Source organism: Tursiops truncatus, chromosome 12, assembly GCF_011762595.2.
Source record: "Tursiops truncatus isolate mTurTru1 chromosome 12, mTurTru1.mat.Y, whole genome shotgun sequence".
Taxonomy (NCBI): domain Eukaryota; kingdom Metazoa; phylum Chordata; class Mammalia; order Artiodactyla; family Delphinidae; genus Tursiops; species Tursiops truncatus.
In genome coordinates, this window is record NC_047045.1 from 10,405,933 (window position 1) to 10,433,629 (window position 27,697).

Below are 27,697 nucleotides of genomic sequence, written 5' to 3' on the forward strand. Positions count from 1 at the left end.
ACAGGTTAAGGCCGAAGCGTGAAATGCAGTGGCATCTGGGGAGGGTGCTCAGTGATCAGGGTTCAGGAGGAAGTGGGGAGGGGCTTACTTTGGCCTCCGAATACCTTTTTCTGCTTCTTGAGCGTTTGTTTTTCCGACGTACTTAATTAGGTTTTCCATTAAAATTTATTCCAACGCCTCGGGAACGCTAAACTGGTCCCATTAGAACTGTCTGAAAGGCACCCGGCTATCTGCAAATACCGATTCGCTCCTCTGAAAGCTGTCGGCCCGACGTTGGATCTTCCCTACGTCTCCGCGGCTGTCCTGGCCGCCCAGCGTCCACAGTTAAGGCTTCCGCAGCTTCCCGGTTGTGGCCTCCAGCCTGGCGCTCGGGGAAGCGGCAGGATCCAGATGCTACCGCCCAGCGAGAGCGCCCTGGGCGCGCGCCCCAGCGCAGCTGCGCCTTCCGGGGAAGAAGCCCCGGCTGCGGGCTTCGGATGCGAGGCCTGGAGTCCAATGAGGAGGGCGCGGGTGGGGGAGGGGCTTGCCGAAAGCCCTGGATATAAGGCCGGTGGGCCCTTGCGGCGCCGTGTCTCACGCGCGGCCGGCGATTGGCAGCGGACCCACAGCCCCCTGCGAGGCTCGCCGTGGCATGGCCGCCCCCAAGCGGTTTCCGACGCTCGTTCAGCTGGAACAGCGAGAAGGGACGCTCTTCGAGGTGCTCGGTAACCTCACCAAGCGGCCCTACTGGTTTCACTCCGAGTACCTGAAGAGTCCGAGGGCAATTCATCTGGAGGCCTGGCTGGTGGAAGCAATCTTCGGTGAGCGGGCCCGAGCGGTGAGGCCGAGGCCGCCCCTCACCGCAGGCTGGCCGCGCCCAGGCAGCCTCTTCGCGGCTCTGGCTCGCATCCGGGCCCCCGCTGCCTCCCCTCCCAGGCCCCACTGCTCAGCACCTCGTTGCTTCCTGCGCAGGCCTGGGCGGAGAGCACATCCCGCATGTCGAGTGTGTGTCGCAGACCCTGCTTCACGTTAATCAGTGGGACCCGGACGGCGAGGCTGAGATCTTGATATTTGGACGGCCTTATTACCAGAAGGATGTATACACGATGATCATGAACTTGGCTGACTATCACCGCCAACTCCGGGCGCAAAGTACGGGGCCGGGAACAATGAAAGGTACCCTAGGCAGGCCCCGGGTTCCTTGGGAGGGATTCTGGTGCGTCCTGGCTGTGCCGGGGCAGCGGTCTCATCCTCTTAATTCGACTGGAAGAAGGTTTCCTCTTTGCAAGGGATCCAGAGGAGCAAACTGACCTCGTTCTCTCAGATTCCGGGCTCCCAGCCCTGCAGCCCGAAGGGGTAACTCCTTATGTGGAGAGTATGTGGGACACAGGTGCGACCTCCTCTCTTTGCTCTTCTTCCAGGCTCTGAGAAGCCTCCTGCCCGGGAGGCGGCCACCCAGCGGTCCCCCAGTGCAGTCCGACAGGCGGCGACCCATCTGTGCCCCGGCGAAGCCCGGGAGGGCGGGACTCAGCGGTCCCCCGGCGCGGTCCGGCAGGCGGCCACCCAGCGGTCCCCCTGCGCGGTCCGGCAGACGGCCACCCAGCGGTCCCCCGGCGCGGTCCGGCAGGCGGCCACCCAGCGGTCCCCCGGCGCGGTCCGGCAGGCGGCCACCCAGCGGTCCCCCGGCGCGGCCCGGGAGGCGGCCACCCAGCGGTCCCCCGGCGCGGCCCGGGAGGCGGCCACCCAGCGGTCCCCCGGCGCGGCCCGGGAGGCGGCCACCCAGCGGTCCCCCGGCGCTGCCCGGGAGGCGGCCACCCAGCGGTCCCCCGGCGCGGCCCGGGAGGCGGCCACCCAGCGGTCCCCCGGCGCTGCCCGGGAGGCGGCCACCCAGCGGTCCCCCGGCGCGGCCCGGGAGGCGGCCACCCAGCGGTCCCCCGGCGCGGCCCGGGAGGCGGCCACCCAGCGGTCCCCCGGCGCTGCCCGGGAGGCGGCCACCCAGCGGTCCCCCGGAGCAGCCCGGGAGGCGGCCACCCAGCGGTCCCCCGGCGCAGCCCGGGAGGCGGCCACCCAGAGCTTCCCCGAAGCTATCCAGGGTCCGGTTACCAGGTTCTGAACGCGTTTCGGGCCCAGGAGCAAGAGAGCCAGGCAAGGTCAAAGTGGAAGCCCCTCCTGGAACCCTATCCTGCTGCAGAAGCTGAGAAAAGAATGGTGTGGGTTGTTCTTGGCTTCCCCGCTCCCCGCCACTCCCTGTTAAATGTTTGCAAACACGAATCTAAAGAGTTCTAATAAAGCATCGAATTTCCCTAACGTCTGTTAATTGGCAGGGGGAAGGGGAGAGACAGGCACGTCGCTCCAGCAACCACTATCTGCTCCAGGTGGCTTTCTACCCAGAGGCAGGTGAGAGCTTTCTAGCCGCCCGGGGCCGCAGTCTCTCGCGCCTCCGGCAGGTGCTTCCCCTGTGCTCCTTCACCACGCGCATCTGGCTTTGCAAGGTGAGGGACCTCTCCGGCCGTGGAGTCTGTCCTCATGGGAAACCTTTCCAAGCCTGAGATATTTCTACTCAGAGACAAGGGATGCGAAAACTTGGTTTCAACGGGCCTCACGGGTGGGCACATCATAGCGCTGCAAGCAGAGACTTCCCAGCTCGGGCAACTGCTGGCGACTAGGGGAAAACTGAAATGGCCAGGACAGCGCAGCTGTCATCTCCAAGTCCTGCCCGGGTCACTCGACCTCCAGTGATGTTTGGAGCCAGCGAGACACAAGCAGTGCTGGTGACTCTTCCCTGCTAACTAGTAACCGCAGCAGTGGGGAGCCCTCCTTGTCACTTTTTAAAATTGAAATATATTTGACATATAATACAGTGTAAATTAAGATGTACAACATGTTAACTTTATACACTCACATGTTGTACTATGAGTACCACCGCAGAGAGAAGTAGCATCTCTATCAGTTTGGCTTCCTGTTCCGGGCTGCTGGCTGGGATGCTGGTGCCCTGGCTAGAAGTAAACTGTTGACAGCTGGGTGTTAGGATTTTTTTTTTAAATAGCACAAGTCAATTTAGTGCTATGAAAATTTTCATTTTAAAAATCCAAGGAAACCTAATTTTAAAGAGCAGGAAGTGGTATGTCTATTGTAGACCCTTTGGTCACCAGTAATGATGACTCCAATTTTGAATAAGCCTTTAGTTTATAACAAGGGAAATAAAGATGCAAAGCTGAATTTACAAATAGGCTATTAACTATTTTCAGAAGAGGCAAGGCTGAGTGAACCTTAAACATTTAGACTCAAAATCAATGCAGACTCAAAGTTTCAACTGAGGCTACATCAGAGTAGAATTAAGACTCAATCTTGATTTTTTTCCCCCCTCTGGGTAGTACCCACATGACCAGAGCATCAAATTCTGTCCTTTACAAGAAAGATTACTGAACAGCAGGTAGCAAACCAATGGAACATTTAGGAGTCTGTGACTATCCTGAAACTAGGTTTAATATACCCTATATATACACACATAGACATGTCTGAGATGATTTTATGAAAGAAAATGGTAAGATACAGTAAACATCCTTGGTTGGAGATGAGCCAAGAAAAGGAGACTGAACTTTAAATAAAAGCATTTAGATGTGATGACACTTAGGTAAAACTCCTTATGCCTATAAAGTGTTGATTTAAGAAACAAAACAAAACAAAAAAACCTTACCGGTTTCCTCTCCAAGCAGGGCATGGACCAGTGACATCCAAGTTTTCACCCAGATCAAAGTCCCCAGACCTTCCTATCTGCCGTTTCAAGCTTACTGTCTTACGGAAGTAACAGTTTAACTTGCACTTTTACGTAATTGTACACACCTTTTTTCCCCTTCTTCTAGCAGCTTGATTTTTCTCAGGATGGGTACCGTTTGATTTAGCCCTTCCCTTAGTGGTTGATTAGTTTGTTTCTCCAATTACTCAATTACAAACTGCTGTCTTGAATTTCTACGTGCATCCTTGAGTCCACGTTGGAATATTTCCCTAAGAGAACTTCCTAGAAGTGGAACTGCTGGTTAAAGAATGAGCCCCTTTCAGATTTTATATTGCCAAACTGCCCTACAAAATAGCCACACCAAGTATCCTCGTACTACATGGTACGAGAGCTACTTTGGCTTCACTCACCCAAACTCAAGGTTACCAGTCTATTTTACGTCCATGTGTGTCATTTTTTCTATCTACCCCACTGTTTTAACTATGTATCTTTATACAGTGTTTTAATATCTGAGAGGGCTAACCTACTCACTGTTCAATTGGCAGTCTTGCAATTTATTAAAATGCATACAAAATTAGTTGAGGGAAAAGGTGTATACAGATGGCTTCCCAAAATATTGATCTTATTCTATTAAGGTATGCTGTAGTGCTCATTTTATTCCTTAAATGACATGGATACTATATACACAGAAGAATGTATTTTACCCATTAAAAGAAGATGGAGATTAGATAGGAAGATTCTGTTTGGGAACTGAGGCCCAAGGCCGTTCATGGAAGTTGTCAAGGAACGAAGGCAGAAACTACAGAAGTCTCCTATGGAAAAGATACATGCATCCCAATTCTCATACCAGCATTATTTACAATAGCCAAGATATGGAAGCAACCTTAAGTGTCCATCAACAGAAGAATGGATAAAGAAGATGTGGTGTGTATATTTATATATATGTATATATGTGTGTGTATATATATATGTATACACACACAATGATATATTACTTGGCCATAAGAATGAAATTCTGCCATTTGCAACAATGTGGATGGACCTAGAGAGTATTACGCTTATTGAAATAGGTCAGAGAAAAACAAATACTGTTATCACTTATATGTAGAATCTAAAAAATAAAACAAACGAATGTATGTAACAAAACAGAAACAGACTCACAGATACAGAGAACAAACTAGTGGTTACCAGTTGGGACAAGGCAGTGGGAGGGGCAAGATAGGGGGATGGGATTAAGGGATACAAACTACTATGTATAAAATTGGTAAGCGAGCTTCCTGGGCTTCCCTGGATGCGCAGTGGTTAAGAACCCACCTGCCAATGCAGGGAACACAGGTTTGAGCCCTGGTCCGGGAAGATCCCACCTGCTGTGGAGCAACTAAGCTCGTGCTCCACAACTACTGAGCCTGAGCTCTAGAGCCCGTGAGCCACAACTACTGAGCCCACGTGCCACAGCTATTGAAGCCCGTGCACCTAGAGCCCATGCTCCACAACAAGAGAAGCCACGACAATGAGAAACCCGGGCACTGCAATGAAGAGTAGCCCCCACTCACCACAACTAGAGAAAGCCCACGCACAGCAACAAAAACCCAACACAGCCAAAAATAAATAAATAAATTTATTTTTTAAAAATTGATAAGCAATAAGGATCTCTTGTGCAGCACAGAGGAATATAGCCATTATTTTGTAATAACTTTAAATGGAGTATAAGCTATAAAAATATTGAATCACTATGTTGTACACCTGAAACTAATAATAATATTATAAATAACTATACTTCAATTATTTAAAGTTAAAAAAACTAAAGAATTCTGGAAACAGTGACTCTTACTTGTACATTTTTGCAGGTAAAATGTATGAGGGCTAGTAAAGAGGTTAGTCTGAACAGTTTTTTAAAAAATTTATTTATTTTTGGCTGCATTGGGTCTTTGTTGCTGCGCAAGGGCTTTCTCTAGTTGTGCGAGCAGGGGCTACTCTTCGTTGCGGTGCGCGGGCTTCTCATTGCGGTGGCTTCTCTTGTTGAGGAGCATGGGTTCTAGGCGCACAGGCTGCAGTACTCGCAGCATGTGGGCTTCAGTAGTTGTGTCTCACGGGCTCTAGAGCGCAGGCTCAGTAGTTGCGGCACACGGGCTTAGCTGCTCTGCGGCATGTGGGATCTTCCCGGACCAGGGCTCGAACCCGTGTCCCCTGCATTGGCAGGCGGATTCTTACCTACTGCGCCACCAGGGAAGCCCCAGTGTGAACAGTTGTTGAATAGGCTGACTAGAGGCACCAAAGAAAAAGGTTCACTGTTGACAGACTGTGTGGAAAACGTCTGGGCTCAGCTGTGGAGCACACGCTGACAGTCTGCCCCAGGTCCTCCTGCCACTCCACTGTAGTTACACCAGGTTGGCACTATTTCCCTCATCAAAATTTCTCAACTCCACACTTCTAATCAAAACATGGCCTTTTAAAATATCACTAAGAGTGGGGAAAAACCAAAACAAACCATGTGCCTCCTTATGTGATGCTCTGAGAAAGACAAAATATGATTTACCCAGTATTTTTGCCAAAAATATATAACCTAGATCTAACCATGAGGAAACATCAAAAAATAAGAGCAGGATTTGTAAGCAAGGAAGAAGACTGCAGGCAGTTTGAGAAGAGCGAATCCTGTCTACACGTTTTGGGGGCAGGGTAAACTGGTTGGCAGCAAATAATTTAGTGTGGACAGTGTCTTTGAGTGTGCTCACTAAAGGTATCAAAGAATACAATTTCAGCTGTTTATGGGTTCTCTGGAAATCTTGGGAACATCGCTGTGGAGCATAAGTGACAGGCTATTTCTGTTATGTCCACCTGCGTACTTCGGTTTAGTTAATACACATCTGCCCTATTTACCTAATCAGAATATTTTACTAGACCCTAGTTAAAACCTTATTATAGAACTTCCCTGGTGGCGCAGTGGTTTAGAATCCACCTGCCAATGCTGGGGACACGGGCTCGAGCCCTGTCCAGGAAGATCCCACATGCCGCAGAGCAATGAAGCCGATGCTCCACAACTACTGGAGCGTGCGCTCCTAGAGCCCACGAGCCACAACTACTGAGCCCACGAGCCACAACTACTGAGCCCGCATGCCTAGAGCCTGTGCTCCGCAACAAGAGAGGTCACTGAAATGAGAAGCCCGTGCACTGCAATAAAGAGTAGACCCTGCTCACTGCAACTGGAGAAAGCCCGCACACAGCAACAAAGACCCAACGCAGCCAAAAATAAATAAATATTTTTTAAAAAACCCCAAAAAACCTTATTATAGCCTTTTTGGGTCCCTCTGAATTACATGTAAAATCAGACTTTAAGGACTCTCATCCTACAGCCTCAGCCCCTAAAAACTGGTTGTGACTATAATTGGAATTGCACTGAGTTCTGGGAAGAACAGACCACAAACATGCAACACTTGACTCTGCTATCTAAGAACATAGTGTCTCCACTTATTCAACTGTTTTTCCTTCCTCCTTCCCTCCTTTTCACTAATCTGAAGCAGAATGTAATGAGTATTTTATTAATCCCTAAGGCAAAACAAAGGCGAAAAAAATCACTTTAAAAGTGTACACAGGGACTTCCCTGGTGACGCAGTGGATAAGAATCTGCCCACCAATACAGGGGACATGGGCTCGAGCCCTGGTCCGGGAAGATCCCACATGCCACGGAGCAACTAAGCCCCTGTGCCACAACTATTAAGCCTGTGCTCTAGAGCCCATGCTCCACAAGAGAAGCCCCCTCAATGAGAAGCCCACGCTCTGCAACTAAGAGTAGCCCCCGCTCGCCATAACTAGAGAAAGCCCATGCGCAGCAACAAAGACCCAACGCAGTCAAAAACAAATAACATTAAATCTTAAAAAAAAAGTGTATAAAAATTTATCTAACATAAAATGGAGGAAAAAAACAAAAGACATGATGGGAAACAAAGCAAAATGGCAGACAGAAATCCAATCATACTGATGATTACATTAAATTAGAATGCATTAAATCCCCCAATCAAAAAGCAGAGACAGTCCAACTAGATAGAGAAGTCAGAGGTAGAAGACTACATTGAATATTATTCTACCTATCTCAAATGTTCAGAAAAGGCAACTTTGTGGAGACAGCCAGCAGACTGTCTGCAAACAGGCATAAGGGAACTTTGTGAAGTGATGGAAATGTTCCCAAACTGGTCTCTGCTGATGGTGGCACAACTCGTAAGTTTACTAAGAAAGAAAGCGAACTGTACACTCACAATTTTATATTATGGAACCAATTAAGTGATTAGATTTTTTAAAACTGCAGTGCAATAGCACTAATACCTAAATTCTCCAAAATAAAAATCGACTGTTGACAGATGTAGAGCAACTCGACGTCCCATACACTGCTGAAAGTCAACTGGTTCAATCACCTTAGCAACCTGAACTTATGCACGTCCTATAATCCAGCAACTCCAATCCCAGACATATACTCAAGAGAAATGCACACATGCATGCACCAAGTCATGTACAACAATTTTCATAGTACCCCTATTCATTATAAGTCCAAATAGGAAACAACCAAAATGCACATCAACAGGATGGAAAACTAAATTAAGGTTTATTCATACAATGGAACTACACCTGCTGGCAACATGGACAAATCTTAGATTGAGTCCATTTATAGTTAAGTCACAACAGTAGTTATCCTTGGGGAGGATGCAAAAATGGGGGCTTCTGGAGTGCTGGTAGTATCTTTTCTTCTCTGGCTGCTGGCTACATGCATGTGTCCCCTTTGTATTGTTTGATGAATCTTTTCACACTGTGGATGAACATGGTTTTGGTATGAATGGAATGCTATACATAAATAAGATGTTTACTAAAATTATAGAGAAATATTTGGAGTAATGGAAAGCTACTGGAAAGGACTATATGAGCAGTGAGATTTTTTGAGTAATTACTTTAATACTTTTTAAATTGCCTTATTTAAAAATATTGAGGATGTAAGTATGTTTATCATCAGAAAAATCAACAATGCTATTTTTCAGTGTGGTACTAGTAGATACTTCTACCTTAGCAACTTGTTAGGAAAAAAAAAACATTGTCTTGTCCCTCAATAGAATAACAAATACTGTGGAGTCTTAACAAATTAAGTGTATTCTAATTCCTCTTACACACACACACACACACACACACACACACACACAAAGAGAATGAGCTGAAATTCAGCTGTGGAGAAAAATAAAAGCACGTGGGAAAGTATATTATAGAGGTAAGATCCTAGACTCAACGTTTTGGTTCAAATCTCACCCACCCCCAAGTCCTAGCTCTGTGATCTCAGCAATTTACTTAGGCTCTAAGAATCCTACTTTGGTGCTTAGCTCAAGGGCCTGGTATGTGATACAAGCTCTTATCAATAAATATATAGCTAATATTACTCCCAAATTCTGAAAGTTAGAATGACAGAGCAACTACCCTTTTTAGATATTAAATGTTGCATTAGTTTGCTAGGGCTACTGTAACAAAATAATTAACTGGGTGGCTTAAACAACAGATATTTATTTTCTAAGTGTTCTGGAGGCTAGAAGTCCAAGATCAAGGTGTCAGCAGGTTTGGTTTCTTCTGAGGCCTCTCTCTTTGGCTTGCAGAGATAGCCGTATTCTTGCTGTGTCCTCACCTGGTCTTTCCTCTGTGTATGCACATATCTGTGTCTGTATTTACTCTTCTTATTAAAAAAAGTCATACTGGCCCACCCACATGACCTCATTTTACCTTAATTACCTCTTTAAAGACCCTATTTCCAAATACAGTCACATTCTGAGGTACTGGGGGTTAAGACTTCAATATGTTAACGTGTATAAAGGATAGAGAACAGGATCATTTACTAACTTAGTTTTGAATAATTTTTGGAAAACTGGACAAGTATTAAGCATAATCCTCTTCCTCCAAATGTTGAACAGTCAAAAATATTTCATGATTTCGTAAAAATCCCACCAGGAAAAACCTGTAGTAATATTCATCAAATTTCTAGAAAAGGAGAAAAAGTAGGCACTCTAAGCTTAAATGTAAAATGGAAGATGAGGGGAAAAAATCACACAGAAAACAGTAATTGGTTTAACTACATACAATAAAAATTTTCTGTATGCAAAAAATTTGAGAAGCAAAGGGGTGGACAGTATTGGGTGTAACGGACCATTATTTGTTACAAAAGCTTTTACAGATAATAAAAATCCTTATCTTCAGAGTTGAAAGAAGTAATGACAGAAATGAATAAAGAAAAATGTATAAAAGCATTTAACAGAAACGTGAAGTAGAATAACGTTCAATATCCCTTGTAATCAAAGATTTGTGTATCTGTGTGTTTAAAATCCTTGCAAACGGTTAGAATCCATCACTGCTAAGGGGTGAAGAAACTGTATGAGTTAAATCAACTCCAACTTTGTGTCTAACGCCACAGAGCTCTTGGCAATCATTCCTCCAAGAATTCTGCTTCCTGAAAGTGGAAGCACCATGGGATTGGAACTGTTTTGCACAGATTGGTCATAGCATTGTAAAGGGTAATGGAAAAACAACCCAGCCCATGCAGGACACCTGCTTAGGGAGGGGGGCAGAGGAGACAGCCGGCTGGAAGGCCACCTGCCAATGCACAAGCTGCCCATTACCATGGCTCCTTCTGGTAAATCACAGCACCAGCAGAATGAATGCTGATCGCCTCAGCTTGCATGTTGGAATGCCCACCCACGTGCATGGTCAGAGACTCCACTCCAAGAAAACACACGGGCCCACTGGTTGCTACTCAGGAACCAAACACCTGCTTAAAAATGAGAGGCTCAGAGAAGAAGCGCTGGCATTACCTAACAGCTTGTTAGAAATGCATATTCATGGGCTCAATGTACTGAATCAGAATCAGTGGGAAAGGGGCTAAGAAACTGTGTTTTAGCAAGCTCTCGAGGTGATCCTTACACACATTAAAGTTTGAGAACAAATGATGCAAAAGAAACCCAAAGCAGACTGACCCTGCATTTCTGCCCCCTGTGCATGAGGGCCTGACTCTGACCATAAAATCATAAAAGGGTTAGTAGTTTCAAAATGATAGAAACTAAGAAGAAAACAAAAATAAACCCTCCACCTATCAGCCTCTCACATCAAGATATGAATGAACAGAGTCAATCTTTTATAAATTTGCTTAATTTTGAGTGAGCCAAGATCTTTATGCCATTGGAAAAAAGGAAATTCATTTATTTACTAGAATGGCACTACAAACTCACGTTTGCAGCAAAAGAATCAAACCACTGTCCATCAAGATACAGGAAAAAAATAAATGCACAGATTTAAGGATATTTGCTTCTCCTGAACTTTAGTAGCAGAAGGAGGACTGTTCTCATGCCCCGGAGAACACTTATGCAACAGGACTCTGGGGGACCTGGGGACGTGGTGCCTGGGCCTTCAAGAACTCCTCGAGTTGTTCCATCTTCTCAGCTGGAGAAGGAAAAATGCTCACTGCTTCAAACTACTCCTTCATGGGGGTGGATGTGTGCTGGCAGTATCATTTTTCGGGGTGGAAGCTCTGAACCTAGGACCTGGAAACAGCGGCGCGACCAAGCGGAGGCTGGCACGGGCAGTGAGGGGCCTGAATGCATCCCATCTCAGCCTACCTTCCCAGGGTCCTGCTTGGACTCCACTCACAAGGGATGCCCAGGGACCACGTGTAGCATACTGGGAGTTTTGGGAAGACGGAGGCTGTGAGCAGACCAGGTATGGCCAGGGGGCTCCCCCGTGGCTCCCTCCCCACGCACGTTTTCCATGCCCCTCACCTCGGGCACGCTTCTCCCGGTGACTCGACGCCAGGCTCAGGAGCACGCTCTTCACCCGGCGCTGGACAGCTGGCCGCCCGAAGACGGTGATTTCCACCAACTTCCCGGCGTGAACTGCGTCCACCGTCAGCAGGGCCTGGCTCATCCACTCCATTTCCGGAACCACGGCTCGGTCCGGGCCTGAACGCGAAAGGAGAGACTGAGCGGGGCACGGAGAAGGGCAGGAGGAGCTGGCCCGAAGGGGACGGAACGGGCAGGGCAGGAAGCCAGGCACAGCGCATCACACGCGGCCCGCGCGTCCGGAAAGGGTTGCGGAGCGCGGCTCGGCGGCCTCTCCCGACTGGGGGGCCACCACCACGCCCCGGGTCGCGCACCGAAGATCGAGTCGGCCAGCCACGCCTCCAAAGAAAACACCAGCGGGTTCCTCAGCTCCTGCACAGGAAACCACCACGGCCGGGAGCGAATCCGTGGCGGCGTAAATAGGAACCCCAGCAGCCCGTCCCCCCGGCCCTCGGCGGCGCCCGCGTCGTCGACCATGCTCGAACCGGCAGCCAGCGGGTAAGGGGCAAGCAGCTCTCGCGGGATTTGTGGAGGCGCGAAGTTGGGCCCTTTACGGCTTGCGGCCGGCTCCGCCCCCTCCGGTGCGCCTGCGCCCTGCTCCCGGGCCGCCCTGTGGGCGAGGGCTCCGGGGACTCTTCGTACCGCCACGCGTGGCGTTGCCCCGCTTTCTCCTCCGCCCGGAACCCCGGCGGCTCTCGGAGACGCCGCCCGGTCAGGTAACGCCCGGCCCCGAGGCGCCGGGGTTGATGGACGGTGTGGTTGGCTGGAGCGGGGTCCCAGCCAGGCCCGGTCCAGGTTCAAAGGTTGCGCCCGAGGAGGGTAAGGCCGAGGGCGGGCTCGTGGAATGTGCATCTTCTCTTTCATCTCCTGCCTCTGGTTCGTTACCGCTTCAGAATCATTCAAACAAGTGCGTCGTGTTTATAATACAGACGTCAGACGTGGGCATTCTAGAAACGTAGCAAGTGGAGACAAATCTCGTTTATTTCCAAAATTAAGAGACGACGAGTGTTGATGCACATTTCTTCCCAATGTTAATTTTAGTTAAAAGTTTAAATTGTGAAAGATTTCACACATTTAAAAAAGTTGTATAACACTCATGTACCCCCCACCCCCCATTTAACAAGATGTTAATATTTCCCACATTTGCCCCGCTCTCTCACCTTTCAAACAGATGTCGGTGGAGACCTTTCCTTCCCTCGCCGCAGGAAATCATGTCCTGAAATCGGTGTGTCACCCGTGCGTGTTCTTATACTTCTCCTAGTGCATTTCTACAAGTTTGGTAGTTGTTTTAGAATAGACAGCGTCTGCTGTACAAACGACTTTGTTCTTACAATTAGTTACGAAGTGTTTGTTTTTTAAATATTTTTCACGGAAAGTGTCGATTATTTACATAAGGGGGATGGTACTAATGTACTGAATTCCCTCATCTGCATCATCTAGGCCTCAGCAGTTGTCTGAGAGGAGATATTGAATCTAACTTGTGGATATTTTTATTCAATTTAATTTAAAAAGTCAACATAATAATACATACATATTGTAAACAAAAAGTCTTGAGGATATAAGGTAGTGTATGAAAGTTCTCTCATATATTCTCCCTTAATCTCTTACTAATTCTTTCTCAATGGTGTATACTGTGAATATCTTTTTAGTTTAAATTGTCTTTTCGCCTTCTTTAAGGTTTCTTTTGATGAATACAATTCTTAATTTTAGTATAGTCAGATTTATCAGTCTTTAGGGTAAGTACATTCTGTGTCTTGCTTAAGAAATCCTTTCCCGCCCTGAGGTCTAAAGACATTCACTATACTTTTGAAGTTTCCATCATAACGGTTGAATTCTTGAACCACCTGGGGTTAATTTTTTAAATCGGGCATAATGTAGGGATATGATTTCATCCTTTTATAAACTGATAATTTTTTCCTTGAGCCATTCTCTTCGGGATGCATCCAACTTGAGGCCTCTTCAAATTACATCCTTGAAAAATTTCAGACTCCTGCATGTAGCATGAGTTGGCCACAAGGCTGGTTTGTGGTAGTTCATCATTAGATCAAGACATATGTGAGAAAGGGAAGGTCAAGAAAATTTCCTTTGGCATTCTCATCTGGATGGCAAAGTTTATTTCCGATTCAGTTTTGTTTTGGAAGTGTAGTCATTTGGGGTCTTATGCAGAGACCCCCATGTTAAGTTTCCTACACTTGGCAAGCCTTGAGTTGTATTAGCTGACCCATGCCAGCTTCAAAACAGAATTGTAAGGTTTTTAGGCTTTAGCAGAATCTGACAAGATGAATCAGTTTTGTCACTCTGTACCTCCAAGGCTTCCTGCTTTGACTCTGATTGGTGGGACAGAGTCATGATCTGAATACTGGCTCCAGCATTTTCTAGTACCTTTCGTTTAGTTTCACCAGTTGTTAACGTTTTGCTTCGTTTATTTTCTCTACCTACACATCCTTTTTCATGAACTGTTTGTAAGTTGCAGGCATCATGACACTTTATCACAAGTGTGTGACCGAATGCAAGTTATTTCTGCACCCCATAAAAAATTTTAAAATACTAGCAAGAAGACTTCCAGGGGATCGCTTGCTTTCATTTTATCTGCTTAGCCCTCGAAGAACCAGTCTGAGGGTATTTGGGTTCAGTCAATAGTATATGAGTGAACTGGTTTTGTAATTTCTCATTGAGAATCTTTGTTCTTCATCACTTCACTTCTTGTAATCTTCAGTTCCTAAGACGACATCTCTATACAATGAAAAATGTTACAAAGTATAATGAACCCAGTTGTTTTGTACCAAAGAATAACATCAAAGAGTACGTCCCAGATAGTTAGAGAAAAGTGGTCAAAATGAGGAAAATAAACTAATAAGGAGATATTAAATCACTGTCAGACGAGGAGCAATTATGCAGAAAAAGAATACAATAAAAGCTGTATTCTGAACAATAGAGGACAATCTTGTAATGTTTAGGTGCATTTACAAACAGTAACTGTATACCAGTTCCCCTGGGTGGATGGATGGATGGGTAAACTAATAAATAAGGAGATATTATACCACACTACTAAATAATACTCAAGTAAAGCAAGAAATGAAAATCATCACTGACAGGCTATTTGGAATATAACAGTAATTTACAAAGTACCTTTTTAAAACATTATGGACAGTGTACATTCTGAAGAATCTAGTTTTCAATCCCCTCTCATCCATCCTGTCTGCTCCTCCCTGATATAGTTAACTATTATTAGTTTTTTTCAGTTATCCTTCCATTAAAAAAATGTATAGATAAGGATCTGGGAGTTTTTGCTTTTATTTTTTTTGTAATATTACAGGTATTTTATTGTGCTCTTTTTGCACCAACTTTTTTATTTTGAAAAACTCTAAACCAATGGAAAAATTATAAGAACATTAAATTTACACTCAGTACCTTTCGTTTAGTTTCACCAGTTGTTAATGTTTTGCTTCGTTTGTTTTCTCTACCTACACATCCTTTTTCATGAACTGTTTGTAAGTTGCAGGCATCATGACACTTTATCTCAAGTACTTCAACATTATCTCCTAAAAACAAGGACATTCTCCTCTATAACCATACGAAATTATTCACTCAGGAAATTTAACGTTGGTCTAATACGGTTGTCTAATATATGATACAATTTCATTTTCCCCAATTTTTCCAATAATGTATAGCTAATATAGAGTCATTCTCTGTTGCTGTTATTATTGTTTAATGACATTGACATTTTTGAAATATTTTAAATATTTTATTGTGGAAAATTTCAAACATACAAAGGTAGAGAAGATAGTATAAATGAATGACCAATATACTTATCCTATATACAACTTCAAAAAGTATCAACTCATGGATTATCTTGTGTGGAAATAAAGATCACCCAAGTGGGGACAAGCGAAGGCTCTTTATTCAGAGCTTGCTATAGTAAAAGGGAGTCAGCCACCATCACTTGTGTTTGGCGGAGTGTCAGAAGCAGGCAGAGGAGCGGGAAAACTTTCTATAAAGTGGAAAAAAGGTGTGCCTGAAGGGGGTAGGTGTGGGCCTGGGGAAACTGTAGGTGGGCTTACTAGAAGCGGGGCATCGTATGTGATTGGTTAGGGGGTGCGTATCTGGCTTTCCCAGTTGGTCCTCAGTTGACACCAAGGGCAAAAATTAGCGAAGCTGTCAGTTATTAATCAAGTCCTGGACATCTTGTGTTGCTGCCATAGGGGTTGTTTGGCTTCCTGGACTGCATGCTGAAGATGGTGGCTCAGAGTTCTATTTTTATGTTTAGTCTGGCCATTGTCTGTATATTCAGCTTCTTGGCCCCTGTTTTTGACAGTTCTCTCATTTGCTGGAAGTTGACGAATTCAGGGAAGGCCAGAGATCCAGGTCTTCACTGCTTGGAGATGGCTCAGCTGTCTGCATGGCCAACTGCATTGCAAGATCTTCTTGCCCTTTTTGTTGTATCATCATGGAGATAACTGATGAGAGAACGAATGTAGAAGCATTTAAGACTCTGGATAGAATGTGTCAAAAGAAAATTCAGAGAGCTTTACTTGAGATGAATATTTTATTAAGTGAGAAACAAACCGTTCACAAACAGGGAGACTTCCAAACCAAAAGTGGCTTAAAGCTCCACTCTGAGCACTTACAGCTCAGCTTATAAAGCATGAGGAGGTACATTGTTTTGTATTGTGATTCTAATTGGCTGCCAGAAACTTACATTCCTTTTAGAGTGGTAGTATTACATAAGCTTACTTTTTTACTGTAGCTGATTTGCTAGGTTATGCTGACATGAAGAAAGCTTAAGTTTTGTTTAAGGTCAGAGTCATCATTTCAGGGAAATCAGGACAGCTTTAAGTTTTGATTAGATGACTCTTAAGTGTTTGGTCTAGGTCTGTATTCAAACTGTGGCTTCCATTTTGGTTTCTCTTTAACTATGACAAAACCAAGAATTAATAATCCCTGTAAAATGCTTTGGAACCAGTTATCCTAACTGCTCCTCCTAGGCCAAGAGAACAAATCCAATAGAACATGAGAGTCATGTGCCTTTTCCTTAAGGTGATACATAGCTTGTTCCACTTTGCCTGTTTCATTGATCCAAGTACAACAAGAAGTATAAGCAATGACACAGACAGCACCATGGCTAGCCAATAAGGAATCTACAGCAATGCAATTGTCCATTGTTACTCATGCCAATGTGTTGAGACTGATCTCTGTTCCATCTGGTATCATTAATAACTTCTGCCAAAGTTTGTGATAGGTTTCTTCCCATCTTTTCTATTTGTATGGTTCCTACCGATGGGGACACTGCTTTGACTGTTCTCATAAATAATCAGTCAGTAATTCCCCTAGGTTGTGTGCCTGAATAATCAAGAATGGCCTCATTTTGGCACCCATGTCTGGGCCAGGATTTCCAGCCTTGATGATTTATAGAATTAGGGTCTCTGTATACAGACAAGTCTCATAATACTATTCCTGAAGTGCATGAAATGTTAGTCTGAGGCAAACAGGACCAGGCAATATGGCCACAAAGGAAGCAGTATCCAGTAGGGATGTGGAAATCCGGGAAAAAATGGAGTTCACGACGTGAAGTTGGAGCCAGGGCCTTACATTAGCTGGGTGACATATCTGGATCTCTCTCAGTCTCTTCCAAGTGATATTTGGCCCATCGTGCTGTGAAGATCGTTGAATCTAAATTTAGAATTACCTTGGGTCAATCAGTAGCTTGTAATAATTGGTTCTTCTTCTGGGAGAGAGGGACACTAGCAGAGTCACAGATTGATTTAAGGTCAGTTGTCCACATAGGCGCAAATGGAAACACCGTCAGCTGTAATTCTGATGTCTTTATCATGGGGGTCGGTGATGGACAGCATATCCAGCAGTCAGTAAGACTGAGGGCAGCGGTTACTGTTCAGGATAATCTGAGGATAGCATTAGAATGAGTGTGTTCTGACCTAACAGTTACAATAAGGAGGGAAAAGAGAAAAGCGTCCATTACGGGTGGATGACAGCAAGGGGTCTTTAGAAAATGAGAAGAATGATTATAAACAAACAGACAAAACAGAAAACAGCAATTAGATAGGTCTCTTAGTCCGACAGCAGACCAAGATCTATTTGTGGCCCTCTATTTGTTCCAGAGGTCTGGGCTAGCTGTCTGCTTCCCGAGATTGGCTTCTGGAAGATCTCCGAGAGTACTGAGTTTGAGGTCCCATATTGGAGTAGTTTTCCAGTTGTGTGCAATTGTGAATTGCCTTTTTAGTTGAGAGGCATGAACCCGAATATTGACTGCCTGGGGTTTCACTGTTTCCCTGGTGTTAACAGTACCTGATAAAGCCCCTTCCAGCGAGATTCAAGAGCAGTTTTCCTCTGAGATCTCTTCCTGTTACTGGAATCTCCTGGCCGAGGATCATGAAGAGGCTGTTTAGGAAGGCTCCGTGGGAGGGTGGTCTTGATTGACCTCTTGTGATAGGACTGGGCACAGTACGTGAGTCCCTTGCCGCGTTTTGCCCTGTCTGCGTGCAGTCGGCAGAGTCTAGTGTCAGAAATGCAGTCTCTAAATACGTGCCTCCCAGGTACCAGCTCATTGGAGGATAAGCGGTACGTGCCTGAGGGAGAGGACAGCATGGCCATAAGGGCTAGTGGGAGTACCTCTGGCCAAGTGAACTCGAAGAGTTTGTGAAGGTTGTGCTAATTTTAATTTAAGGATGTTAATTCCTCCTTTTGACCTTTCCAGAAACTGTAGTTTTTGAATAAGAGATGACACCTTACAAAGTTCTTTTATAAAGGTTTCTGTAAAGTGTGTGCCTCAATCACTTGATATAAAGGTTGGGATGCCCCAGGTTGGAAACACAAAATCAAGCAGCTTTCTAGTGACTACAAAGGGTGTATAGCTTTTCAGCAAGAAAATGCTTCAACTCATTCTGGAAATAGACATATAATAACATACTCAAGTCCCATGAAGGGTGAAAGCTGGATAGCCCATCTGAAGGTCTTCATAGGGCCCTTGAGGCTTTGCTTCCTGGCAATGTCCCACCTTTATGTTTTTTTCAGTCTTATGGTGTTGACAGGTGGCACGTAATCTGAAAACAGCCTTAGTTTTCTTTCTAAAGTTTCTCCATCAATGTTGATTTACGATAATAACCAATTTGTCTTTTCCATGTTGGGTAGTTTCATGGAGGAATTTAGCAAATAGCCATTTGAAATCATCTGGAGCCACCAGGTGCCATGTTGAGAGGGCCAGAGATTACCTGAGCAGAGGGTACAACCAGCTTTTCCCGTTCTTCCTTTTCAAAATTGGGGGCTAAATGTTGATATTTTATAACATCCTTTTATGTTAATAATTTATCGTTTGGAGGCTTAGATAGGATCATAACTTTGGTTAAAATGGTTTGTTTGGGGCTTCCCTGGTGGCGCAGTGGTTGAAAGTCCGCCTGCCGATGCAGGGGATGCGGGTTCGTGCCCCGGTCCGGGAAGATCCCACATGCTGCGGAGCGGCTGGGCCCGTGAGCCATGGCCGCTGAGCCTGCGCGTCCGGAGCCTGTGCTCCGCAATGGGAGAGGCCACAGCAGTGAGAGGCCCGCATACCTCAAAAAAAACAAAAAACAAAAAACCCAAGAGCTTGTCTAGATCACTCATGCAAAATTACATGAAATGGCTTTTGCAGTTAGGTATGTCGCGGAAAGGAGGCTGTCGGGCTCAGCTGAGCTGGGAGAGAGAATGGGGCTGCCAAGAGTCAGGGTAGCTGATTAAAGCAACAAGCTAAGAGGCTAAACCTGAGGAAGTGTTGCCCCCTGTTCCATCTTCCCTCACGGAACAAGGTTGGGTAGATCAGCACAGAGGTGTCTCACAATCGAGGGAAAACAAAAGGCTCTGGCAGTTTTACGATCCTGGGATGGGTGAGGGGCAGAGGAGGAGGGAAAGAGGAAGGTCTCGGAGTGGAAAAGTACCAGATACTGAGCCAGAGTGGGGAGGTGTCTTCCCGGTTCCCCCTTCTCCCCATGAGGATGCCTCCGCAGGGGTTCCTGAGCTCCTGGAGAAGAGCTCTCCCCAAGGCCTCCGACAGAGACCTAGGAATGTAAATATTCAAAAGCGCTTGACATGGGGGCTGGGGGCTCAGCCTCAATGCTCCCTGCAGAGACTACGGTGCTTTGCTTGCGTGTCCTCTGAATGGAGTCTGTCATCAATTGACTGCTTTGGGTAGGATACATTCTCCTGTTCTTGGCTGAGAAGTGCCTTGATGTTGACACTTGGATGTCTGAAAATGTTTTAAATTCTCCGTCTGTCCATAATTTGGCTGGGTTACATTATCCTCGTCTTAAGTAATTTTCCTTCAGAATCTTTACAGCAATTCTCCACTGTCTTCTGGCCTCTAACATTGCTAGAGAACCGAGATGCCATTCTGATTCCTATTCCTTTTTTTTTAAGACTTTATTTTTTAGGACTTCCATGGTGGCGCAGTGGTTGAGAATCCACCTGCCAATGCAAGGGACGTGGGTTCGAGCCCTGGTCTGGGAAGATCCCACATGCCGCGGAGCAACTAAGCCCGTGCGCCACAACCACTGAGCCTGTGCTCTGGAGCCCGCAAGCCACAGCTACTGAGGCCCACGCACCTAGAGCCCGTGCTCCGCAACAGGAGAAGCCACCACAATGAGAAGCCTGTGCACTGCAATGAAGAGTAGCCCCGCTGGCCGCAGCTAGAGAAAGCCCATGCACAGCAATAAGGACCCAACGCAGCCAAAAATAAATAAATAAAATAAATAAATTTATTAAAAAATAATAATAATAAATACAGACTTTTTTAGAGCAGTTTTAGGATCACAGCAAAACTGAGCTCTGAGTTCCTATCTCACACCATCTTCCCCCTCACACATCACAGCCCCCCCTGCTGTCAACATCCCACCAGAGTGGGGCATTTGTACACAATCAGTGAACCTACCCTGACTCATCATTGTCACCCAAAGTCCATACTTAATACATTACCCTTCACTCTTGATGTTGACCATTCTATGGATTTTAGCAAATGTGTAATATCCACTGTTACAGGGTCACACAGAATAGGTTCCCATTCCTTTTCTGTGTCATTTTCTTCTGTCTCTGTCTGTAGGTGAGAGGCAGGAAATAGCTGGGCCCCAGGCTGAGCAGCTAGAACTGGTCTTCCGCTGACACTCTGAGACAAGGATAAAGGCAGGAACAGAGAGGAGCTGGCCCCTGCCTGAGCAAGAGATAAGGCAGACACATCTTTCTCATTCTTGTGGTCAAGGAGGCCTACCAGACCACACACATGCATGGAAGTCTCCTCAGGGGTCAAAGAAGGGAAGGGGCGCCAGCACATAATATGTCCTGTCAACCTCCCAGAAACCCTCGCATGAAATCCATCTTGTCTGAAAGATGCACATCCACGTGGGGAGGGCCCTGAGTCACACCAAATATGGACACAAGTATGGCAACTGGCCAGGGAACCCGGAAAACTGCCGCCTTGTAAGTGACTGAAGCTCCCCCTTTGGGGCGCATCCCACTCTGAGCCTGCGCATTAACCTCGCACAGTACTTCGCTTTCTAATAAACACTCTATCTGCTTTACAATCCGTCTCTCTGTTGAATTGTTTCTTCAAAGAAGACGAGGACCGAGGTCCTGCTTCAAGCCACCCCACCCCAATGGCCCCCCAAAATCATGTGTTTTGGATCTTCTGTGTGTCCTTTAGTGTCCTGATGATGTGCTGGTGTAATTTTCTGTTACTCAGTCAGTGTGCCTTCTCTATCTGCAAACACAGGCCATTTCAATTGTGAGAAATTTCTCAAACTATTTCTTAATTCCCTCCCCAACATTTTCTCTGCTTTTATTTTCTGAAATCTCTGTTAGTTGCTATGATGGATCTTCTAGACTGTTCTTATATTTTTTTAATTTTTCTTTCCTATTTTATGAAACTTTTAGTTTTTTAATATAATCTTTTCTTATTTCATGAATGTAATATCTTCCAGAAGATATGTGAATTAACCTTTTTTTTTGGCTACATTGGGCCTTCATTTTTGCACGCGGTCTTTCTCTAGTTGCAGTGAGCAGGGGCTACTCTTGGTTGCAGTGCGCGGGCTTCTCATTGCGGTGGCATCTCTTGTTGCAGAGCACAGGCTCTAGGCATGTGGGCTTCAGTAGTTGCAGCATGCGGACTCAGTAGTTGTGGCACGTGGGCTTAGTTGCTCCATGGCATGTGGAATCTTCCCAGACCAGGGATTGAACCTGTGTCCCCCACATTGGCAGATGGATTCTTAACCACTGCACCACCAAGGAAGTCCCCCGAATTAGCCTTTTGAATTCTTCTTCTGTTTACTACATTGTATCTGCTTTCACAGATTTTTTTCTTCTCTTTTGTCTCTTTTCTGTTAGAGGTTTCCTTGGAGAATCTGCTCATTATATATGCCTGTTCCTGTTTAAGAGTTGATCTCAAACTCTTGATTAGCAGCTTTGTAAGGAGAGGGTTAGTCTTGTTGATTCAAGGGTTTCATTGTTAAATAACATATCTCAATAGTTTGTAAACTTGAGCTACAACAAAATTACCTGGAGGGCAAGTTAAGACATAGACTTAACATAGAGCAGGGCCTTGTTCCTAAGGGTTGCTGATGTCGACTGAAAAAAATGCACCCTCTAAAAGTTGAGAATTACGTTTTATCTGGCAAACTTTCTGAGGACTTCAAGCCTGGGAGGCAGCATCTCAGATGGCTCAGAGGGACTGCTCTGAAGAGGTTAGGGAGGAGCCAGGATATATAGGAATTTTTGCAACAAAGACTAAGTAGTCAGAGCATCAAAAGATTACTGTTAATTAAAGAAAACCAGACATCTCAACTTCAGGAATTTAGCCCTTTTCTGTGTATGGGAAGATGCAAGAGTCTGGGCTCGCTGAAATCGTTCCTTTGATACGCACCTCAGCTATCTGGGGCCAGTATCCTGTGCTTTCCCACCCTGAGTCCTTCAGGGTGCACCACTGGATGTGGCTGCAGTGGCTACGAGTTTGATGGTGGGCATCCTGTTTCCATCCTGAGTCCCCTCAGGGCTCACCATCCAGGCGGTCCAGGCAGCTGTAATGTGATGGACTGATGACTGCAATATCCTTTGTTTACTGGTAGGGCAGCAATATTTTTCATTCACACGATTCTTGAACCCTCATCCCCACTTTCAGAGGAACCTGATGTCTCTCATTTCTGAAGCACATTGGGATTCTACAGAACAAATCAGCCTTCTTCAAGGCTTAGTTTTCCATTTTCTCTGGTCTAAACCAAATATCACATTCTCATCTGCTTTCTAGCTTGCAGTATGTGTCAGTGTGTGTGTGTTTGTGTGTGTGTGTACACACCCATCCTTTACCCTTGTGCATTTATGTCTTTTAATAATCTCTTTTTTAGAGGGATTTTGGCAGGGTGTTTGATGAATGCCACGTGTTTAAATCTGCCATGTTTTTAAGGTTTTTCATGTTTAATTTTTTTTTTTTTTTTTTTTTTTGCGGTACGCGGGCGTCTCACTGTTGTGGCCTCTCCCATTGCGGAGCACAGACTCCGGACGCGCAGGCTCAGCGGCCATGGCTCACGGGCCTAGCCGCTCCGTGGCATATGGGATCTTCCCGGACCGGGGCATGAACCCGTGTCCCCTGCATCGGCAGGCGGACTCCCAACCACTGCGCCACCAGGGAAGCCCCATGTTTAATATTTTTAACTTTCCCTTATAGTTGATGAATAGTTTGGGTATAGAATTTAAAGTTTAAATAATATTTAAATTATATTTTACATATAAAGCTAATGAGGGACTTTCCTGGTGGTCCAGTGGTAAAGAATCTGCCTTCCAATGCAGGGGACGCGGGTTCGATCCCTGGTGGGGAAACTAAGCCTACGCCCCACAACTACTGAGCTGGCAAGAGAGCCTTCGTGCTGCAATCTACAGAGTCCATGCACTCTGGAGCCCAAGCGCCACAACTAGAGAGAGAAAACCCACACACCACAACTAGAGACAAGCCAGCACCACAACGAAAGATCCCCGGCGCCTCAACTGAAGACGCCACGTCATGCAACAACTAAGACCCGATGCAGCCAAAATAAATAAATAAATAAATAAATAAATATTTTTAAAATAAATAAAAGTAAATAAAACATAAATCACACTAATTCTGTTTTTTTTTAAAAAAGCTAATGACCTATATCCAATGGTATATCTTGCACTCTAGAGTTCTATGTTAAATGCTTTCAGTCTTTAAAAATTGGAGGAAATAAAGGAACCATGAAGTGAACACATGCTGTTAGGAAAAGAGCAACTCCCTACTCCAAGACAAGGTAAAATAGGGCATAAATAATTTCTGTAAATGAAACGTTAAATGGTCGAACATTTGTATTACACCAAGAGCTGATGACTAAGGAAAAGTAAAATAAAATGAATATTGGGCAAGAGAATTAAACATGAGGTAGGAAAAAGCCCCGAATAGTGGAAAGCATGTTGCCAAGTCCTCCAGGGTCACCTGGGACTGGGGTTTCAGAGAGGCTCTGTCAACTCTCTGCCCTGGCAAGAGTTACACACTTCCACTGAATTCTTCTCGTGGGTGTGGTCTCAACGACAGGCAGCTCTGTTGACTAACTTCTCCCCATTCAGTGTCCTGGTGAGCTGTTGCATGGGCAGTCCTCAGCGACGAGGCCCCAGGTAATCTGCGCGCGCTGGACCCGCAGCCGTCTCCCGCGCAGGCCACCTGCTCCGCTCGCTGCTGCCCTCGGCCGCTGTTCTCCCGACGGGACCGCCCCTGGGCTGTGAGGGACGGGAATCATGCTTGGAGAGGCCTCGATTGCCTCCAAGGTCTGAGGGAGGCCCGCTGTGTCTTCGTTTCCCGCCTCCCCAAACGCTGGCAGCTTTTGCAGGGCGGTGACTCGGAGGGACCCGCGGCCTCGGGAGGGTGGGCAGTTTCTGCCGAGCCTGGAGGTGGAGGCTGGGCGCCGCCGAACACCTGGCCTCCCGTCCGGTTGCTTCTCCGGGTCGCAGGGGTCGTGCGGCGGGAGCGCAGAGGCAGCAGAGAGATACGCCGCAGAGCTCTTTCGAGCCGGAAGACTTAAGACCAAGCTTCCGGTCCACGTCTGAACCGAGAGGCTGAGCTGGTGGATGCGGTACTTGGTGAGTGAGCCGCGTGCGTGCCCAGGGCGCGAGCACTCCAGGCTGGCAGCATGCTCCCTCCGGGCCGCAGCCCCTCCCGCGGCTGGGGCCTCCTCCGAGCGCCGCTGGCTCCTGCCTCTGCTGGGGAAGGTAATAGTCTTGTACTATGTAGGCCAGCAGAAACGGCGCTAGCAAGCCTGAGAACCAACAGATAAGGAAGGGAATAAGTCAGGAAGCTTCCTGAGCCTTGGGAATCTGGCCGCTTCCCAGGGATCAGCGAATATCCTGAGACTTAACGACTAGAGAGCAAAGCATTTCTGATAATAGCCAGAGCTGCACATTTGCGCGTAAGCTGGTGACTGTCGGCTTGCGGCTTGGCATTAAAAGCAGGACTCCTTTGAGCAGTACTCTTTAGTCTCAGGCGTGGGGTGGACGCACCGCCCGAGACCTTCCAATCGGGACTCCAGGTCGCCGTTCCAGGGACTTCGCAGCGCTGCTTGGATATGGATGTAGGTGCTTCTCCAATTCGGTGACGTATAAACCTCTGTCTTTACTATTCTTTGTTAGTTATACTGTTCTCTTCTTAATTAGTATACTGTAATCATTGTTAATCCAACAAACTCTGGCTAGATTCTTGTTTAACTGAGTGTAGAGGGGTTATTTTGCCAGCGAGTCCTACGAACCTTGCAACCGAAAGTAAGGCTTTTGGCAAAACAGCCTCCCGGCCTCGCAGGCACGGGGACCCAGCTCTCCGGACCTGAGCACCCTCTCCCCATGCAGGCCGGCGTGTGGATCTCCTCCCCCAAACAGAACGCTGGTTCAACACTGACCCGAGGAGATCCAAGGTGCTTCGAAGACCCCTTGGAGATCACAGTCTACGGACGATGCTACTCGAGGGAAGGACACAATGGATTTATGCAGGTGTTGGTCGAGTGGCACCGATGCCGCCAGGACCCAAGAGAGAGGCTTGGGCGGGCGGGGCCCTCTGCGCAAGTATGTTTGTGTGGGAAGGGAGGTTTGTCCATCCCCTTCCCGTCCCTTCGGGAAAGCCCCTAAACCTGACTCCTGAGCCTCTAAATCTTTGGGACGATCATTCAGCGTCAGTACATCCAGAGTGTGGACTGAGTTCCGCAGGTGGGGGGAGCCGGGCCTCGCCAGCTTGAGGGCCGCGGTGGTCTCGTGCCTATTTTAAAATCCTTGTCACACGCTTCTGATTCTAATTTGGCGGCTTTTCTCTCCTGTGCGGGTAGCTCAGACCTGAGGCCAGGAAAGCCCTCGAGACTGGCGCTGGGACGAACTGAATCTAGTTGCTGACGCACCGGCAAAACCGCCGGCCCCCTGCCAGGTGAAACTGGGCTGGGGGCTGCAAGTCCAAGGTCGAACTGTTCAGGCCCAGTAAGTTGGAGAGAAGTGTTCGCAGGCCCCCTCCTTGCTTTGGCTTTCCTTGTTTCTTGATACAAATCGATTTACTCCACGGATCCCCACTAATCTGGAGAGCTAAAACAAAGAAGCGCACTTAACGTGTTGATGGGCTGGAGGGAAAGCCGTTTCCCTAGAGATTGTGGGCAGGGTGGGAGAGAGATGGTAGACTTGCCCAGTCACCACGACCCGGGTTTAATGGGTTCCTCATTTTACACACCGGCTCCAAGTGGCGGGGTGGTGGGGATGCCACTCCTGGCCCTAGATTGACGCCGTGTTCACACTTGCCCCCCCCCAGCATCCCGCAGCGGCCCTGAGGCATCACTGGGGCACACGACCATGGGCAGATATCCTCTGTGTTCAGACCCTTCGGAGGCTCGGGACTACTTCGGCTGGACTGGGGCCGCTCCCAGACCACGATCGGGAATTTCTCCAGATGCCCTGTAGCTGGAAGTGCAAGTTGTAACCTCGGCTCTGCGGGCCCTGGCGACCCGCCACGGCCCCAGAACCCGGCCTTGCCCGAAGTGGTTCGGGCCTCTCTTGAAACCCGGAGGCCTCACAGGCACCGGATTCTGTCTGCATAGCCGGAAAACTCCTGGACGCGAACCGGAAGTTTGGAAAACACACCGACCGCAGACGGATGGGAGGATCGGGCAGGGCCAGCGCTCCTCCCCCGCCTCCTTCCAGCCGCGAGACAGGTTGAGCCCTCCGCCCTCGCCGCCTGGAGGAGGGGGTCCAGGAGCAACTGGGACACCAGGCTCACAGAGGAACAAGACAGACAAGTCGTTCCCTTAAATCTCCGCAATCTCGTATAAAGAGGGTGGGAGGGGGCAGAGGGACACACCGATCTCTCCCCTTCCCTCTCACCTCGCTGCTAGGTCTTCAGGGCCCTTGTGGAGGTGGTCTCGCCCGGCAGAGCAGGCTGCATTCGCGGGCTCCGGAAAGCTCCCGAGACCTTGCGGAGAGGCAAACAAGGCTCTCCAACCCAGGCCGCAGCCCCGGTCTGTCTCCACCCCACCCGCTGTCATCCTCGGACCCGCCGGGCGGCCCGGAGCACGCAGCGGGCATTCCCACTCTCCGGCGAATCGCGGACGAGCAGTTGCCGCCTTCTGCAAAGGACGATGGACTGAGCCTGTTCTTCTCCAGGGGCCGGAAAACCAAGATCCTGGGCAGGCCTTTCGGGTCGAGAGTTTGCACTTGCAGCAGGATCTTGGTCAGTTGCTCGAAGTGCACGATTTGGTGCCTGGGTTGTGAGCGCGGCGGGAAGGGGGAGCCGGAGGGGCAGGCCGGGCTGCTCCGGGCGCAGGGGCAAGACTGTACCCCGGCTGCGCGCGCCCGCGCGCGCGCGCAGGAGAAGGAGCTCGCCCGAGCCGGCGGGTGGAGCGCGCCCCCACCAAGCACTCACCTAGGATCTTTTCCACATGCTCTACGGGTTTGCAGGTGCTCCCCTTGGAACCAGTAGAGAAGGATGCGCAGGTCGATGAGTGCCCGTCGCGTGAATACAGACAAATCCTCCCCTCTTTCTCCTCCTGGGGCGAGGCCCCCTCAGTGTCCTGGTATAAGCTGGACGTCACAGCCCGTCGAAGCCCGGGAAGCCCTCGGGCGGCCCCTGGGTTTTTTGGTT

At 47.6% G+C, this 27,697-nt stretch overlaps 2 protein-coding genes across 3 annotated transcripts; one reads left to right on the top strand and one right to left on the bottom strand.

Annotated features, from left to right (window-relative positions):
* The first annotated feature begins 501 nt into the window (after positions 1-501).
* Positions 502-2,276, top strand: KHDC3L (KH domain containing 3 like, subcortical maternal complex member). Its single transcript, XM_033836629.2, has 3 exons — positions 502-800; positions 952-1,155; positions 1,401-2,276. The coding sequence occupies exons 1-3, from the start codon at positions 632-634 to the stop codon at positions 2,090-2,092; spliced, it is 1,065 nt and encodes a 354-aa protein (XP_033692520.1). The 5' UTR covers positions 502-631; the 3' UTR covers positions 2,093-2,276.
* Positions 2,277-8,397: 6,121 nt separating this feature from the next.
* OOEP (oocyte expressed protein) lies at positions 8,398-27,470 on the bottom strand. 2 transcript variants are annotated; one of them, XM_073789349.1, is made up of 4 exons: positions 12,723-27,470; positions 11,877-12,509; positions 11,503-11,682; positions 8,398-8,510 (listed from the first exon to the last, which is right to left on the bottom strand). In XM_073789349.1, exons 2-4 carry the CDS (start codon positions 12,424-12,426, stop codon positions 8,506-8,508), a joined length of 735 nt encoding a protein of 244 aa, XP_073645450.1. In that variant the 5' UTR covers positions 12,427-12,509; positions 12,723-27,470; the 3' UTR covers positions 8,398-8,505. The 2 variants fall into 2 exon arrangements, with proteins under 2 accessions (XP_073645450.1, XP_004329617.3); XM_004329569.4 differs by lacking the exon at positions 8,398-8,510 and adding an exon at positions 8,925-11,167.
* Positions 27,471-27,697: the final 227 nt, after the last annotated feature.

Excerpts from the sequence above, each read along its gene's own strand:
- OOEP (XM_004329569.4), bottom strand. The coding sequence starts at position 12,426 with ATGAAAGAGAAGATGCACATTCCACGAGCCCGCCCTCGGCCTTACCCT. Across the intron at positions 11,683-11,876 it reads GCTGGCCGACTCGATCTTCG|GCCCGGACCGAGCCGTGGTT; the intron begins GTGCGCGACCCG and ends TTTCGCGTTCAG. Across the intron at positions 11,168-11,502 it reads CCGGGAGAAGCGTGCCCGAG|CTGAGAAGATGGAACAACTC; the intron begins GTGAGGGGCATG and ends TTCCTTCTCCAG.
- KHDC3L (XM_033836629.2), top strand. The coding sequence starts at position 632 with ATGGCCGCCCCCAAGCGGTTTCCGACGCTCGTTCAGCTGGAACAGCGA. Across the intron at positions 801-951 it reads GCTGGTGGAAGCAATCTTCG|GCCTGGGCGGAGAGCACATC; the intron begins GTGAGCGGGCCC and ends CTTCCTGCGCAG. Across the intron at positions 1,156-1,400 it reads GGGGCCGGGAACAATGAAAG|GCTCTGAGAAGCCTCCTGCC; the intron begins GTACCCTAGGCA and ends CTCTTCTTCCAG.